This window comes from Epinephelus lanceolatus, chromosome 6 (assembly GCF_041903045.1).
Source record: "Epinephelus lanceolatus isolate andai-2023 chromosome 6, ASM4190304v1, whole genome shotgun sequence".
Lineage (NCBI taxonomy): Eukaryota > Metazoa > Chordata > Actinopteri > Perciformes > Serranidae > Epinephelus > Epinephelus lanceolatus.
Window position 1 is genome coordinate 14640597 of NC_135739.1, and position 14559 is coordinate 14655155.

Here is a 14559-nt window from a genome sequence, read left to right on the forward strand (position 1 = left end):
TGTTTCAGTATCAGTTAGACTGTCCTGGGGGTTACCCTACACTATGGGTTTATCATTTGATTTCTTATAACTGCATGTCTGGTTTCAGTTTCTCAGTTTCAAAGAAAGTAAATGAAGAACAGAAGCTCTTTGATTCCCCTAAGACAGATTCTACAGAAAGCCAAGAGACACAAGCAGGACTTTTTTTAAAAACAAAAAGTTATAGTTGTTGTCATGCTACGACACAGAAAATGCCAAGCCAAAACAATCTGTCTTTGCAAAGTCAACCGAAACTGTATTCAAGAGTGTTTTTAACATCAGCTGTTTTCAGGATGTCAAGACTTGTGGTGCTGAATATAATTTGTTTTCAGAGACATTTTATTGAGAAATGCTACCACAACGAGACAAACTGTGAAGTATGGATGACTGTAGGAAGTAAACATGAACATCAAATAGAGGAAGTTACTTTGACTTTTCTTCCTTGGTGTTGCTTTAGCAGATCAAATGTGATCAAGCAAGAGAGAGAAAGAAGTTCAAGGGAGGTCAAGCTGTTAAAGACACAACGTGCTTTGTACTTCTGTCTGATCCTGACCCAGAGATATGAAGCATGCATACCAAGACTAGTGGGCTTCTGTCCTCTGTGCTGCTTCAGTTAGATCAAAACTTTTACTTTTTCACTTCAAATTACCATTGGGCGTCATATAAACCCAACCAACAAAAGCCATGTGGTCCACATTAAAGAGCAGTGAATACTCTTTAATACAGACAATATCTCCTTCAAAAGGCATCTTTGACGTCTGAGGTCATGCAGATGCACCACACCTTTTAGCTACCGCTGTTCAGTGACAAACTGCATTTGCGCAAAAGGAATTTTGTTCATGCGAAAGTTGTGTGAGGCTGTCACAAAGTCTGATGCAAGATTTACTAACATTTATGGCCTAACAGCTTCACTGGAAATGCTGAAGTCTGAAACATGACTAACACAATCTGACATAATAGCATGTTTAATACCTTTTCACACATCCACCCCTCCCTTCAATCGCTCACTCACCACTTACCATCAACTCCACTTCACTTACACCTGCGACTAGTGAAAAGTTTAAATTAGTGCTAGTACTACTACCACTGCTGCTGTTGCTGGTGCAACTACTATGACATTGTCTTGGCCAAAACCAATGTACTCTTGGATGGCTTGCTATGACATTTTACAGACATTAATGGTACCGAGAGGATGAAGGCAACCATCTTTGGGGAACCCCTGGCTTCTCCTCTTGTACCATCATGAAGCTGGCACTTGTGAAGTGTGTCAACCACAACTATAGACCCAGTTACAATGTTTGTTGACAGTACTTTCAGGGTGGAAACCCCCAACACCGTGTACATGAAATGAAACAATGCTGAGCAGACACTGCCCCAATTTGTTAGGATATTTGCACTGGCTTACCTCGCTGTCACACAGCCCTTTCCGACAGGAAACTGAAGCTGTTATCTCAAAGCCGCCAAACTCCACTGACAAATACAGTAATTTTAGAACATGGGGGTTGCTGGTGCTACCTCGTTCAGCTAGCAGTGAAAATGTTTCAAATATAGTGAACACTTAAAATGATATTGATTTTTTTAGGTGGCTAAAATACTGCAGCCTTCCATGCCAGTAGATTTGGTTTATTAAAAAAGCTAGCAAAGTGTCAAGATAGATCGTACCACCATGTTTAAGTACATCTTTAAACGTTATAGTTATGGCTGAAAATAACATCAGAAATAAACAAGTTTGCGGATTCCACATATCTCCGCAATTCAAATCCTTTGCCAGTTGTCTAACAGGAAGTGACAGATCAACGTCACGGTGATTCGGCCTATAGAATGGATTACCATGACCTTTGGTACAGACATTTGGGTCCCCCTCAGGGTTAACTGTAATCACTTGAGGAAGCCTTTAACTTTACCCTTTGTGCCACCATTAGATGAAAACTTGTTCATTAAAACACTTTTAAACTACTGCAAAACTTCAATTAATAGCCCAGGATATTATTTGCTTACATCGCTGAACTCAACGGGTCTATATTTGGGACAGGCCTTTAATTCCTTTCACACAAAACTTCTGCTCAGCAAAGACAGGAAATACAATCACGTTGTTCATTTAAACAAGTGTGAATATTACATGAATAAATGCTGGCTTCAGATTTTATTTCAATAATGAATCATTCATTTGATCTTGCACTGACAGATAGCATATGAGCGAAAGAGTTACAGCACTTGAGGATTAGGGCACCCAGCACACTGACACAACACTTTATCTTGTTAAAACAATACTCACAACTTGGATTAATTTTTATGAAAAGCCCTTTTGATTCTTTTGATCTGAGGACCCTTGCGGACTAAAGGAATATGAATAACTTACAGGGTAATCAAGGAATGGACACATAATTTGAGGTAGCCAACAACCCAGTTTTATACATCCGAAGAACTTCTAGTAAAAATTAACTGCTTGGTAACCAGACCAGACTTCCAACTGAGACAGGCGTTTATTTGTCAAAATGTGTACTCACACCGGGCTAGTAAAAAAGGGACTGGACGTTTAACTGGAACTAGGCTTTTAATTTAAGTTTTACCATAAGTACATGCAAAATTGATGAAATTCCCAAAAGCACCAGCTATCCTTTGTGTTAAGGGCTGATTAGCAAATGTGAGCATGCTAACACTCTGAACTATGCGAGCATAGTGGACTTTATACCTGCATGTTAGCATTTTCATTGTGGACATATTGCCATGCTTTTTAAGACAGCATTTATTTAGCTAAAAGCACCACTGCATGATTACAGACTCTCACAGCTGCTAGTGTGGCTAAAGACTGTTAGTCTTGTTATTATACAAAGATATTACTGACTGCCATGTTGTGCATGATAGCAGAGACCGAAGAGACAGTGAACTATGGAGCAGCAGTTCACCCTGCATAACCCTTCTTTGGCCGAAACAAATAAAATTAGACTCGTACAAAAAAAGACTGCCAGTGTCTCATTTATCTTACCAACAGTATAATATAGTTTCACTTTGTCCTGAGCTCTGAGCACAGAGCCTATCCAGGAACACCAGGCCTTTCATGGAGCCACACTCCCCTGGTCTACCCCTGCAATGTTTAACACAGCACCAGTTTTAGCACTCCCACCCTCGGCCCTCCCCCTCCCCCATCCCAGCACTGCTAACATAGTGCTACCCTCAGCCTGTTCATTTGAATGGGCTGCTGACATGTCACTATTCTCTGGGACCTGAGCCCAGAATGTTCCACAGAGCTAACCTTAGGGACAGAGTACGGGTCCTGACCATGGACCGATGACAAGGCCGTGGATGTTCCCACATGCTGCCAACCAGCAACAGAATGGGGGATCAGCTGGACATGGCATGGACTCGCAGCCAAGCAGCCCGCGATAAAACTGAACTGATGACAGTGTTGTTCAAGTCTGTTTCCTACTACAACTTCTCGCAAAATTAGCAAAGCAAATGTTGATTAGAAATTACACGTGGACCTCAATTCTTATGTGTGCCTCTCTTTCTCATTTTAACTGCTGCAACAGAATCTTCGACTTACTAGTGGTCACAATTTTACAAGGAAAATATCCTTTTAATCAGTGTGTGCCCTTCATGGCTGAACATCAGCCACTTAAATAACCACCACAAAGAATATAACATTTCAATATTAATGCAGTCAGGATCTGAGACTCCACAGCTCCTTTTTGTAGGAAAAAAGGATTTAAATCAGGTTTTTAAACTTTAGAAATAGAGTTCACTCTTGACCTTGGAAACAGTAACCAGCAAAGCAATCTCACCACAAGGTCCACTTATTAGCAGCTCTGGAGCTTTTGATTGTATTGCACAATCTTCCCCAGCAGACAGTTTAATCTATTTTTTGTACAAATGGTCTTTAACGTGTTCAGATTGTTTCGTAAAAAGTTTTCCAAGAGAACTAAGAATAAGCAAATAAAGACTGGAATGAGCTTGTAAACCTCCCTGGTCAATAGATGTTGATATTTTAGTGTCAAAACTTGCTCAATTTTTCAAGTGTATCAAGTTTTACTAGGTATATGATGTGCCAGCTATGCCATAATCTCCCTGAAACCTTGCTGAAAACAAGCCCAAGGCTCTAAACTGGTTCATTAAAAATATATATCACAGGGGTATTTGTGTTAGCAGGGTTTAATTCACTTTTTAAATGCAAAATATACAAGAAAGGAGTTGTTTTATACAAAAAATTAATGCGTGGAAAATTACCAACCTCCTTATAAAAACTTAAATAGACCAGGTTAACACAAATTATATCCTCACACACACACACACACACACACACACACACACACACACACACACACACACGTGTAACCCTGAACTGTGTCTCTCAGGTTGCACTGCCAAAGGATTTCTTTGTTTTGTAGTAGATGCACACAGGAATAGCCACGTTTAAATCCCCATGGGTAAGGCTGTGGCACCCAAATTGTCAGGTGTTTAGTTGCATCACTGTCACACTGAAGAGATGTTCCACCTGTCTAGGATTTCAGGAGGTGGAAAGAGCACTTTGTGCCATGCACTGCACAAGGCTGAAATGGAACTGGGTGTCCCTACTCTCAATATGCAATGTGCATGCATCATGCCAAGTGTGTCCTGTGTGTAAAAAACGTGGTGTACTAGTCTACTCCTTTAAAGTGTCTTAGACAGAAGAGTGTCAGATGAGTGTTTGAAGCAAAACGCTTTTGTAATTGGACCTACTTGTTGGTGTATTTACTGTAACTGGCTCTTCACTGCTACCAAAAAAACCCTTTGAAGCTTTTAGTGTTCTTCAACTCATGAATGCTGAGCTACCTTTGATCTGATGCTTGAAATGGGAGCGCAAATTTCATATGGTGTGCACCACGTCTCACTGAACACACACACACACACACACACACACACACACACACACACACACACACACACACACACACACACACACCACACCACACTGTCTGAACTTCACATTTGAAAATGTTTTCAGGCATTCTTATTTTCTATGAAGTTTTATGTCCATGATAAAATATCAATAGAAATATAATTTAATGCAAAACTGCTGTTGCACTGAGACCAATGATTAAATCGCAGCATATGCTTGCATTGCGGTGTCACAACATAAACATGCACACAGACTGACAACAGCTGTGTGTTGCGATCTTTCAACATGAGTAACCACACTAAGAACTGGGAGGTGTCGGAAAACTTTTGCTTGCTCACCTTTGTGCTACACCTGAGCAAGTCTTGATGGTTTAAGTCATTGTTTTGCAACAGCTTTGTCCAAGCTGCAGCATGAGACCTTTGTTTTCAAATGGATCCACCCTAGCAGAGCCGAGTTTACAGTGAACATCCCATTATGCTTTCGACTGGATGCATCATTACTGAACTTCTCTTTACCACTAGCTCCAACACAATAAAAAGCACAAAGGTTAGGTATTGCGTCAATGCAGTATCATGTATACCAGTCTTATAACAAAAGAGACATTTAGTGGAAAACTGAAGTGAGCGTCACTATTTTCTGGGAACTTAGAAAAACAAACTAATTTTAGATCTTACACGAACTTCTTGAAACTGCTGTCTTCTTTTAGTAATCTGGAGCCTCGACAAAAGTGATGTGAAAGTGATGATTCAGCAAATAGCCAGAGCAGACTCAAAAAAAGGGCAATTAAAAAGTGTAAGACAAAAAGGCAGGAAAAACAGGAATTTCACTAGTCTTAAAGGGGCTCATCGCAAAATTTAGTGAGTATGAGTTGTCTGGTGGTCTAGCCAGTAGGGTTGGGTTGGGTATTGTTTGTGTTTTTTTCTGATACTGGTGCCAAAATGCTATTTTTAAGACAGTACTAGTGCCTAATTGGTGCCCGAAGCAATACTTTTTAAATAATAAAGCAAAAAATGATGATCAACGATGTCAAATTTCTTTTTAACTGCAAAGGCAAATTTGTACTTGGAGTTTAACAATATATTACCTTTTTAAAGTTTTAAGTATACTTAGATATCTAAACATGAACTGATGCAAAACACTTAACAAATTCACGTAACACATTCACATAAATAAAACATGACCCATCAACAATAATTTAACACTGAGTAAAAACCTTTAAAAAGGATCTTAAATTGGGTGTAAATGCTTACAATCCTAAATTCATTGGGGCAGTTAGATCTATCCTGATGAGGCTAAAAGTGCCACTAATTGCAAAACTGAAATTTCCTATTATATCTAACTTCCCAACAATCTATTTATTGGCTTAAATGAAAGTATCTGAAATTAAGGCAGGCCTCTAACTGCAGTAAAGACAGACACTTAGAAGCTTCGTCACCATTTGGTACTTGGATTTAAGCTTACAACCTTACTGCAGCTGTGACAGCTTAGTTTACAAATCCAACAGATAACCATCTAATGGGAAGAAAGTGGATAGAAAACAGTATCTTGCCTTTTGAGGCCAATATGATCAGTTCAGAATCAGTGACCGAACAGGACCGAAGATAAGTCTTAAACCGCAAGTAACATGACTGGAGTTATATTCTGCTTTGATGGAATATGCTGTGCCATTTTATATTTTCTGTACCTCTCCCAATGATTACAAGAAGTAAATGTTTTAGTATAAATCAATTAAGGTATGTGCAATAACCAAAGCCTACACTGAAAAGCCTGCTTCACATTTTAATGGCCGTGAAAACATCTCTTTTGGAGTCTCATTTTCTGATATTGCAAAATGAAAATCTATCAAGTCAGAATCATCTTTTCAATAGGCCAGTGTTGATTAAAAATGCCTCGCCTCTAAAATTGCTCTGAGTACATCGATTTTCATGGCAAAGAGCTGCATAAAAGCTGAGCATTTTCATTACTGGTGTTAGCACTGGCTTCAGGTGAAGACGGGCAATTAGGGAGACTCCCACAGCGAGTCAATGGTATCTCTGGCTCATTACCTTGGTACTGCTACCTGAATATTTCATAGCTGCAGGAATTTGATTTTCTTTTTTTTTTTTACAGCTTGCCCTGCTTCTATCAAGCGTGCCTACTAAATTATGTAACTACAGATGACTATATATATCTGTCATTTATATGGGTAAGGTGTGTTGTCTTGAGCCCGGACAAGAGAAATTTTGTTTCCTGATTGCGACAACCATGTAACAATGAGTGTCTGACAACACTGACAGAGATAAACACTTTGAGTCAGAGGGAGAGAGGCACATCAGCAGAGATTGCATTATTAGAAAATAAAAAGAGGAATCTCCTTTCATAATCAGTCTTTTCAAATACGGAGAAGCCTGCATTGACTTGGCAGAGATTCCTTCAAGGTTTGGCCTAATTCAGGTTTTCTGAATAAATGCAGCAACCTTTCAGACATAAAGTCTGGGCATTGAATCATTCTTGTTACCCCCTACTGAGTGATATAACATCCTCAAAGTGATGAAAACTAGCTGCATAAACTTGAACCTCTGGCTTATCAAAGCATTATGGTGCTCCAATATTCGTCAAAACCCACAGGCACGATGCTTGTTTGTGTCGCAAAGACCAGACACTGCACTGACTGATAAAGTGAATAAGACACAGCAGGTCAGGGAGTCTGCTCTTTGTGCAGTGACACCAGGTTGACACGGTCACTTGTGGCAGCCTGGCCGCAGGACCAACAAAACACCATGACATTTAGAGTCATATTTGGCCTTAGTGGTTATGGTCACCTCTTGCAGCGTCCCGTGATCTGCTGAAACTGGGGAGTCAGCATTCCTTAAATAACCATAGCACTGGCACAGGCTGACCAGCGTCAAGCAACAAAATCCCCACCCAGTCTCCATTACTTCCCATACCATTCCCATAGGGGTCGAGACAGGAGGCAGACTGCAGCCAAGCGCAAGAACAAAACTGACTTAGTGTAAACTGACCTCTATAGTGAAGCCTATAGCCTGTCAACACAAGTAATTCACTGAGGATTGATCTTAATCTGCACAGAACCTCTTGCATCCGACTTCCTTTTGTAATTCAAAATCTGAAGGGGTTTCAGACGATTGATTACGGAGAGACTGTCATTGTTTCACTCATGAAAACACTGAATTCCAGTAATCAAAGGTGACTACCTGGCGAAGAAACCAAAGTGCAAGCTGACTGAATCAGAGCGTCCACTTATAACGTCATCAGTCCCCCTTTCTGTGATGACAATGTGCAAAGCTCATCCATCAACACTAAGAATATCACCCACGAAGACATTCAGCTCAAAGCCAGACGACCTATTCACATAAACACAAATCAGTTTTCTGAGAACACTTCTGAGCAACTCAAAAATTCTCCATCTTGGCATTGGCGTGCCGAAATGTGACAGACATGCCTTGTTAACCTGGTCTACCCACCACAGCAGGTATCTCGTTCGTTGCCAAAGCATCAGGTCTTATTTTAGCAGCTTACTGTTAAAAAGTACCCGAAGGAAGGACACATCATGAATGCAGCAATAAAATATAAATGCAAGACAGAACAGACTGTCAACCACAACATGGGTGCCACTACTGTGATGCATGTCCTGATGAATGTACAGTTCATTCTTCCAGTTTATCAGCGACCCATTACCTCAGCACAAGATAAAAGATGTGACAAAAGGTTTTAACATTCAAATGAGTCATCTGTCACCAGTCATACTGCAGTGCCAGGACATGAGTTATTCTCACTCTCCTGAACTGCCTATGAATGTTCCTTTTATATCTTAAAACAAGCTTAATACAAGCATTTAAATTCTTATACTTATATGTTTGTGGGCTTTCTATTGTGAGAATTTAGAAACAGCCGCATCTTTCGCAATAAAAGGAAATGAACACTGGTGAGTACTCCTGAATCAAACTGTTTAAACACTGTTTTCCAGTCCTGTGCTGGAACAACAGTCATCCACAGACATAATTATAAACTTTTATCTGTACTCTCCATAACCTTCAGCTTGATGACGCTCAAGTAGCCTACTCATTTCCTTGCTTATGTCACAGCCAGTAAAGCCTCCGTGCTGCCAGTCCAGCGGCAGGACTTCTAGTTCACTGTCTGTCCTCACACACACACCAACAGAGGAACCAGCTGACAGTCACGTCTCATACAGGAAGCAGTTAATACACTGGATTGCTGCTCGATGACTGCTGTTGTACTTTCAGCACAATAAGAAATGCTCACACACAGGACAGTAAAACTAACTACTGGAAGGCCTAACAGAATTAGCTTTACAACTGGACCACCATTCAGCTTTTGTATGCTTGGTGTCTTGTTGTCCTACAATCTAGAGGAATAAGATGGCTTTACAATAAGAGAATTGTACATGTCTGTTGGTAGCTGCTCGGGTTTATAGTAATCAAAGTGATTATGCCAGGAGCAGTCTCAATTTGAGCTTCCTTAAAAGCAGGTGCCTGCCAGAATTCACACATTTTCCAGTCAAACAAAAGCAAAATTGGTGTCGTAAACTTCACCAGCTTCGCTTTATTACATCCTTAGCCAAGCCACAACTTTTACATTGAAAGGCGTGTGTCACTCTGTGGCTCTCTTCCTCTTCCTTTACCGAGTTCCCAGCTCACCCCTGCTGTTGGGTGCCAGCCAGTGTTTGAATTATGAGGAAGCCGGAGGGACTCGGCTCCCCTCCCCTAAATGATACCGGACGCTGCGCTAAAAAGCAATATGAGCTCAAGTTTGGGGTGGTGTCGTGTGTAATACTAATCAGCCCTTTAATTTTATTAATAAATGACATTTCAACTACTACAGCAAGCCAACTCACTTTACCAAAGCACAGGAGTTGCTGATCTTAGTTTGCCTGAACTTGAAGGTAACAACATTTTCACACTGAGCTTGTTTGTTCCTTTTCATTTAGCTTAGGGCAGATATTTTTTAAAAACATTAGCACATGCAAATAAGAAGCGCAAAGCTTGATCTGTTATTGTTAATCCTGTAACAAACCTGATAAACATCTGACCACATTTTTTCTATGCAAATGTAAGATGATATCTTTTCTCAATCTGAGTTTGTGCACATGTGGTTTGTGTTAGTCGAGAGGCTTAATATATATGAGCAGTCGTCTGTGTGGCTGACAGAAGAGGCTCCTGTTTGTACAGTAACATATTATATACATACACGTGCGGCACACACCTGCATGCCTGTGCATGATTACTGTGTGTCAGGTGGGAGGTTTCATGCATGCTCTTCATCTGTGATTGTGTGAAGCTACCGTGACTGGGCCGCAACCAAAGCTGTCAAGAGTCATGCGAACAGTGCTAACATGCCTGTGTGGTCGCCATGTGTGTCTGATTCAAAAGAAAAGGACACTGCAGTTTCATATATCACTAACATGGCTGCTTCAATGACCCAAACTGATGACCACAGGGACAACCCCTCCCCCCCAAATAAAGATCTGAACATGCCACTGCTCTGAGCCTTTGCCACAAACCAAGCACCAGCAGCTGTACCATGTACTCAATAGCCTAGTTCTGGTCAAACTGTGAGTAAGGGTTTTAACTCAAATGACAGGTAAAAAGGTGATACAGAGTAAGCAAACAGTGAGCAATATAGCTACTGTGGGTAGCACGTCTGCAAGTCTGTACAAGAAGAAACTGTCAATAAAGGTGCATCTTAACTGTTTAACATGATTCCAGCTTGCCTCTTTCGTCATCCATGCATAAGCCAGCTGCAGCAATAAGAAGCCCAGCAGACAGAATTCCTGTCTATGATTAGCTAAATCAATTCTTAAAACGTGTATTATGAACATATTTTTGTATATGAAGTTGTGCCTTTAACAAGCATTGTACCCCTAAAAGGTAAATCCTGCCAGTGCCAACTCCATAGAGCCCAAGATACTTAAGACAATCACGTGTATCACCATGCCTCCTTATGAAATATAACAACTTAATCTGAATCACAAGGACTATGAATGAAAGGCAGTGGTACGAATCCTTGTGACTGTACATGCATTACAATCAAAATAAGAACCCAAATTAGCCTGAAATTGGCCCTGGAAGCTGCTAGATAGTTTAACTTATTGTACCTTGAATACTACTTTATCCACTTTGCATAGGAAATGTCAAATCCTGAATCATGAGCAATGCAAGTGCAATGCAGCACAAATATCCATGACTACTTGCTTCATGTTTCAGACAAAAAACTGACTCTCTATCTGATGATTCTTGAGTAAAAATCACAACTTCAACATCGAAAAAATGTTGCAATAATGTGAAATCCCCCAAATGTGAAGGAGCAAAGTCCCCTTAAAAACTTACAGAGGTGTATCACCATGCCTCCTTGTGAAAAATAACAACTTGACCTGAATCACAAGCACTATGAATGAAAGGCAGTGGTACAAATCCTTGTGACTGTACATGCTTTCCAATGTTTTAGTTAAAATAAGAATCCAGTTTAACCTGAAATTGGACATGGGAGCTGCCAAATAGTTTAACTCATTGTACCTTGCATACTACTTTATCCACTTTGCATAGGAAATGTCAAATCCTGAATCATGAGCAATGCAAGTGCAATGCAGTACAAATACCCATGGATACATGCTTCATGTTTCAGACAAAAAATTGACTCTTTGTCTTTGTAAAAATCACAACTTCAACATCGCAAAAATGTTGCAATAAAGTGCAATCCCCCAAATGTGAGAATTGACTATGTCCCTAAAGAGCAAAATCCCCTTTAAAAGCTTACAGAGGTGTATCACCATGCCTCCTTGTGAAAAATACCAACTTAATCTAAATCACAAGCACGATGAATGGAAGGCAGTGGTACAAATCCTTGTAACATTGTGACAGTACATGCATTACAATCAAAATAAGAATTCAAATTAGCCTGAAATTGGCCCTGGAAGTTGCTAGATAGTTTAATGTATTGTACCTTGCATACTACTTTATGCACTTTGCATAGGGAATGTCAAATCCTGAATCATGAGCAATGCAAGTGCAATGCAGCACAAATATCAATGGTTACATGCTTCATGTTTCAGACAAAAACTGACTCTCTATCTGAAGATTCTTGAGTAAAAATCACAACTTCAACATCGCAAAAATGTTGCAATAATGTGAAATCCCCCAAATGTGAAGGAGCAAAGTCCCCTTTAAAAGCTTACAGAGGTGTATCACCATGCCTCCTTGTGAAAAATACCAACTTAATCTGAATCACAAGCACTATGAATGAAAGGCAGTGGTACAAATCCTTGTGACTGTACATTTAAATCAAAATAAGAATCCAATTTAGTCTGAAACTGGCCCTAGAAGCTGCTAGATAGTTTAACTTATTGTACCTTGCATACTACTTTATCCACTTTGCATAGGGAATGTCAATACAAGTGCAATGCAGTAGAAAAACCCATGGTTACATGCTTCATCTTCAGACAAAAAAATTGACTATCTTCGTTAAAATCACAACTTCAACATCACAAAAATGTTGCAATAATGCAAAATCCCCCAAACGTGAGAAGTGACTACGTCTCTAAAGAGCGAAATCCCTTTAAAACCTCCAGAGGTGTATCACCATGCCTCCTTATGAAAAATTACAACTTAATCTGAATCACAAGCACTATGAATGAAAGGCAGTGGTACAAATCCTTGTGACTGTACATTTAAATGTGCATTTAAATCAAAATAAGAATCCAATTTAGCCTGAAATTGGCCCTAGAAGCTGCTAGATAGTTTAACTTATTGTACCTTGCATACTACTTTATCCACTTTGCATAGGTAATGTCAAAGGGCATTCTGAATCATGAGCAATGCAGAACAAATATCAATGGTTACATACTTCATCTTCAGACAAAAAATTGACTCTTTATCTTCGTAAAAATCACAACTTCAACCTCGCAAAAATGTTGCAATAGTGCGAAACCCCCCAAACATGAGAAGTGACTACATCTTTAAAGAGCAAAGTCCCTTTAAAAGCTCACAGAGACTTAAATGTAGTGTATTGTAGCTCCAATTACAGTATCTTAAATTGAGGGATTGCCCTAATATCCTCTGTGTGCCACACATTAACAATCACTATCCCTACAACCAGGAGTCACCCAATTACTCGTCACAGTTTTATTGTCCAGACTTATCAGCTGCAGTCCCGCTGTACACAGCCACTGAGGCAGGAGATAAGGCCCTTTCCTCATGGCCTGCCAGGTTTTCCCTGTCAAATATTTATAGAAGCTGAAACGTTAGATGGCCATCAGACTCTCTATACAAGCAGCAGCAGCAGCAGCAGAGACCAAACCTTGAATCCAACCAACCTACCTCACATTTTAAAACACTGCACCTGACAAGAAAACGTGTTGAATCCACTGTTAAATAACTTTGACGCACTTCCAAAAGCTGTCAAGTTAATATGACTCTTTAATGAGAGGCAGTGAGGGGGTTGGGAGATGAGATGGCCATCTTTCGAGTGAAATACTGGGTACTTTTCCAAATTACTCACCAGGTTGTCATTAGATACTCAAACCAAGGCTCGGCTGCCTTTAAGTTAACCGATGAAATAAATGAAGTGATCAGGAAGATGGGGTTTATGTACCCAGCGGTTGCTGTTAACAGCATGTGTGGGCAGCTGCTGGCTACTTTAGCGAGCAAAGGTTTGCCAGATCTTTTTTGACAGCAAACTTTCTGGAAACATCTGTCCACGCAGCAGAAGTTGCTCTGTGTTTTCAGTTGAGATTTAAACAGACATTTTGGTGAGGGAAGAGTTAAAACTGTTGCTCAAACAAACTACAACAAACACCCCTAATACAATGAAATAACTACTAAGGCTCAGTCTCCAGGAGGAACCGGGCACTGAGCTTGATAAATGACCGAGCTCGGTGTTCAACAGTCGGTCTGGGTGTAGCTACAACACGCCGAACACCCACCTAACATCCAACCCGGCCAGTCGAGACATATTAGTCGCCAAACTAGACACTTAGCCTGCTGTGGCTGTGTATCGCAGCATGAAGGCAGCACCACCAGCAGCACCAGCAGCAGCAGCAGCAGCAGACAGAGTGAGTACTGACCTCACTCCGTCTGTCACAGCCGCCCCGGACAGACTTCACACGTACACCAAAATGTCACGGTACCGAGAGGGGACATTTACCTTGCTGCTCTGGTAGCCCTCAAACGCTCTCAGCGCGCTGTCAGTGAGTTTAACGTGAAAGACGGAGACATTGCTGCCGTTGCTCACTCTTCCACAGGACAGTCCGTAGCACTGCTCCTCCTTCAGCGCCGCCATCTTGCTACCGTTCCCACCACCACGCGCGCACGGACGCACTCTGTCGTAAACCGAGAACTCCCGTTGCTTTTCAATGAATATTCAATGACCGGTCACTGGTGATGAAGTCACTGAGCAGTAACGAAGCCCTATATAGTCACATGTGTGATATATATTTACACCGCAGAATTAATATAACAAAATTAAAAACTAACTGTTAAGTTGTCAGCAGCACTATTTATTACTTTTACTAAATTCGGGAACTAACTCCTAGGCAGCACGTGACTAGTTTACGTTTATTACACTATTATATTTTTATCGTTACCATCATGTTATAGTTAATAATGGGTGACAAAGATAACACTTTGTTCATAGCATTTAAAAATGGGTAT

At 40.5% G+C, this 14559-nt stretch overlaps 1 protein-coding gene across 1 annotated transcript in view; it reads right to left on the reverse strand.

Annotated features, from left to right (window-relative positions):
* ell (elongation factor RNA polymerase II) overlaps nucleotides 1-14241 on the reverse strand; it is a 48348-nt gene extending 34107 nt beyond the window's left edge. The window contains exon 1 of the mRNA XM_033621848.2: nucleotides 14054-14241. Coding sequence (XP_033477739.1) covers nucleotides 14054-14188 — 135 coding nt within the window. The 5' untranslated portion in view covers nucleotides 14189-14241. The remainder of the gene's footprint in view (nucleotides 1-14053) is intronic.
* Between the last annotated feature and the right edge of the window lie 318 nt (nucleotides 14242-14559).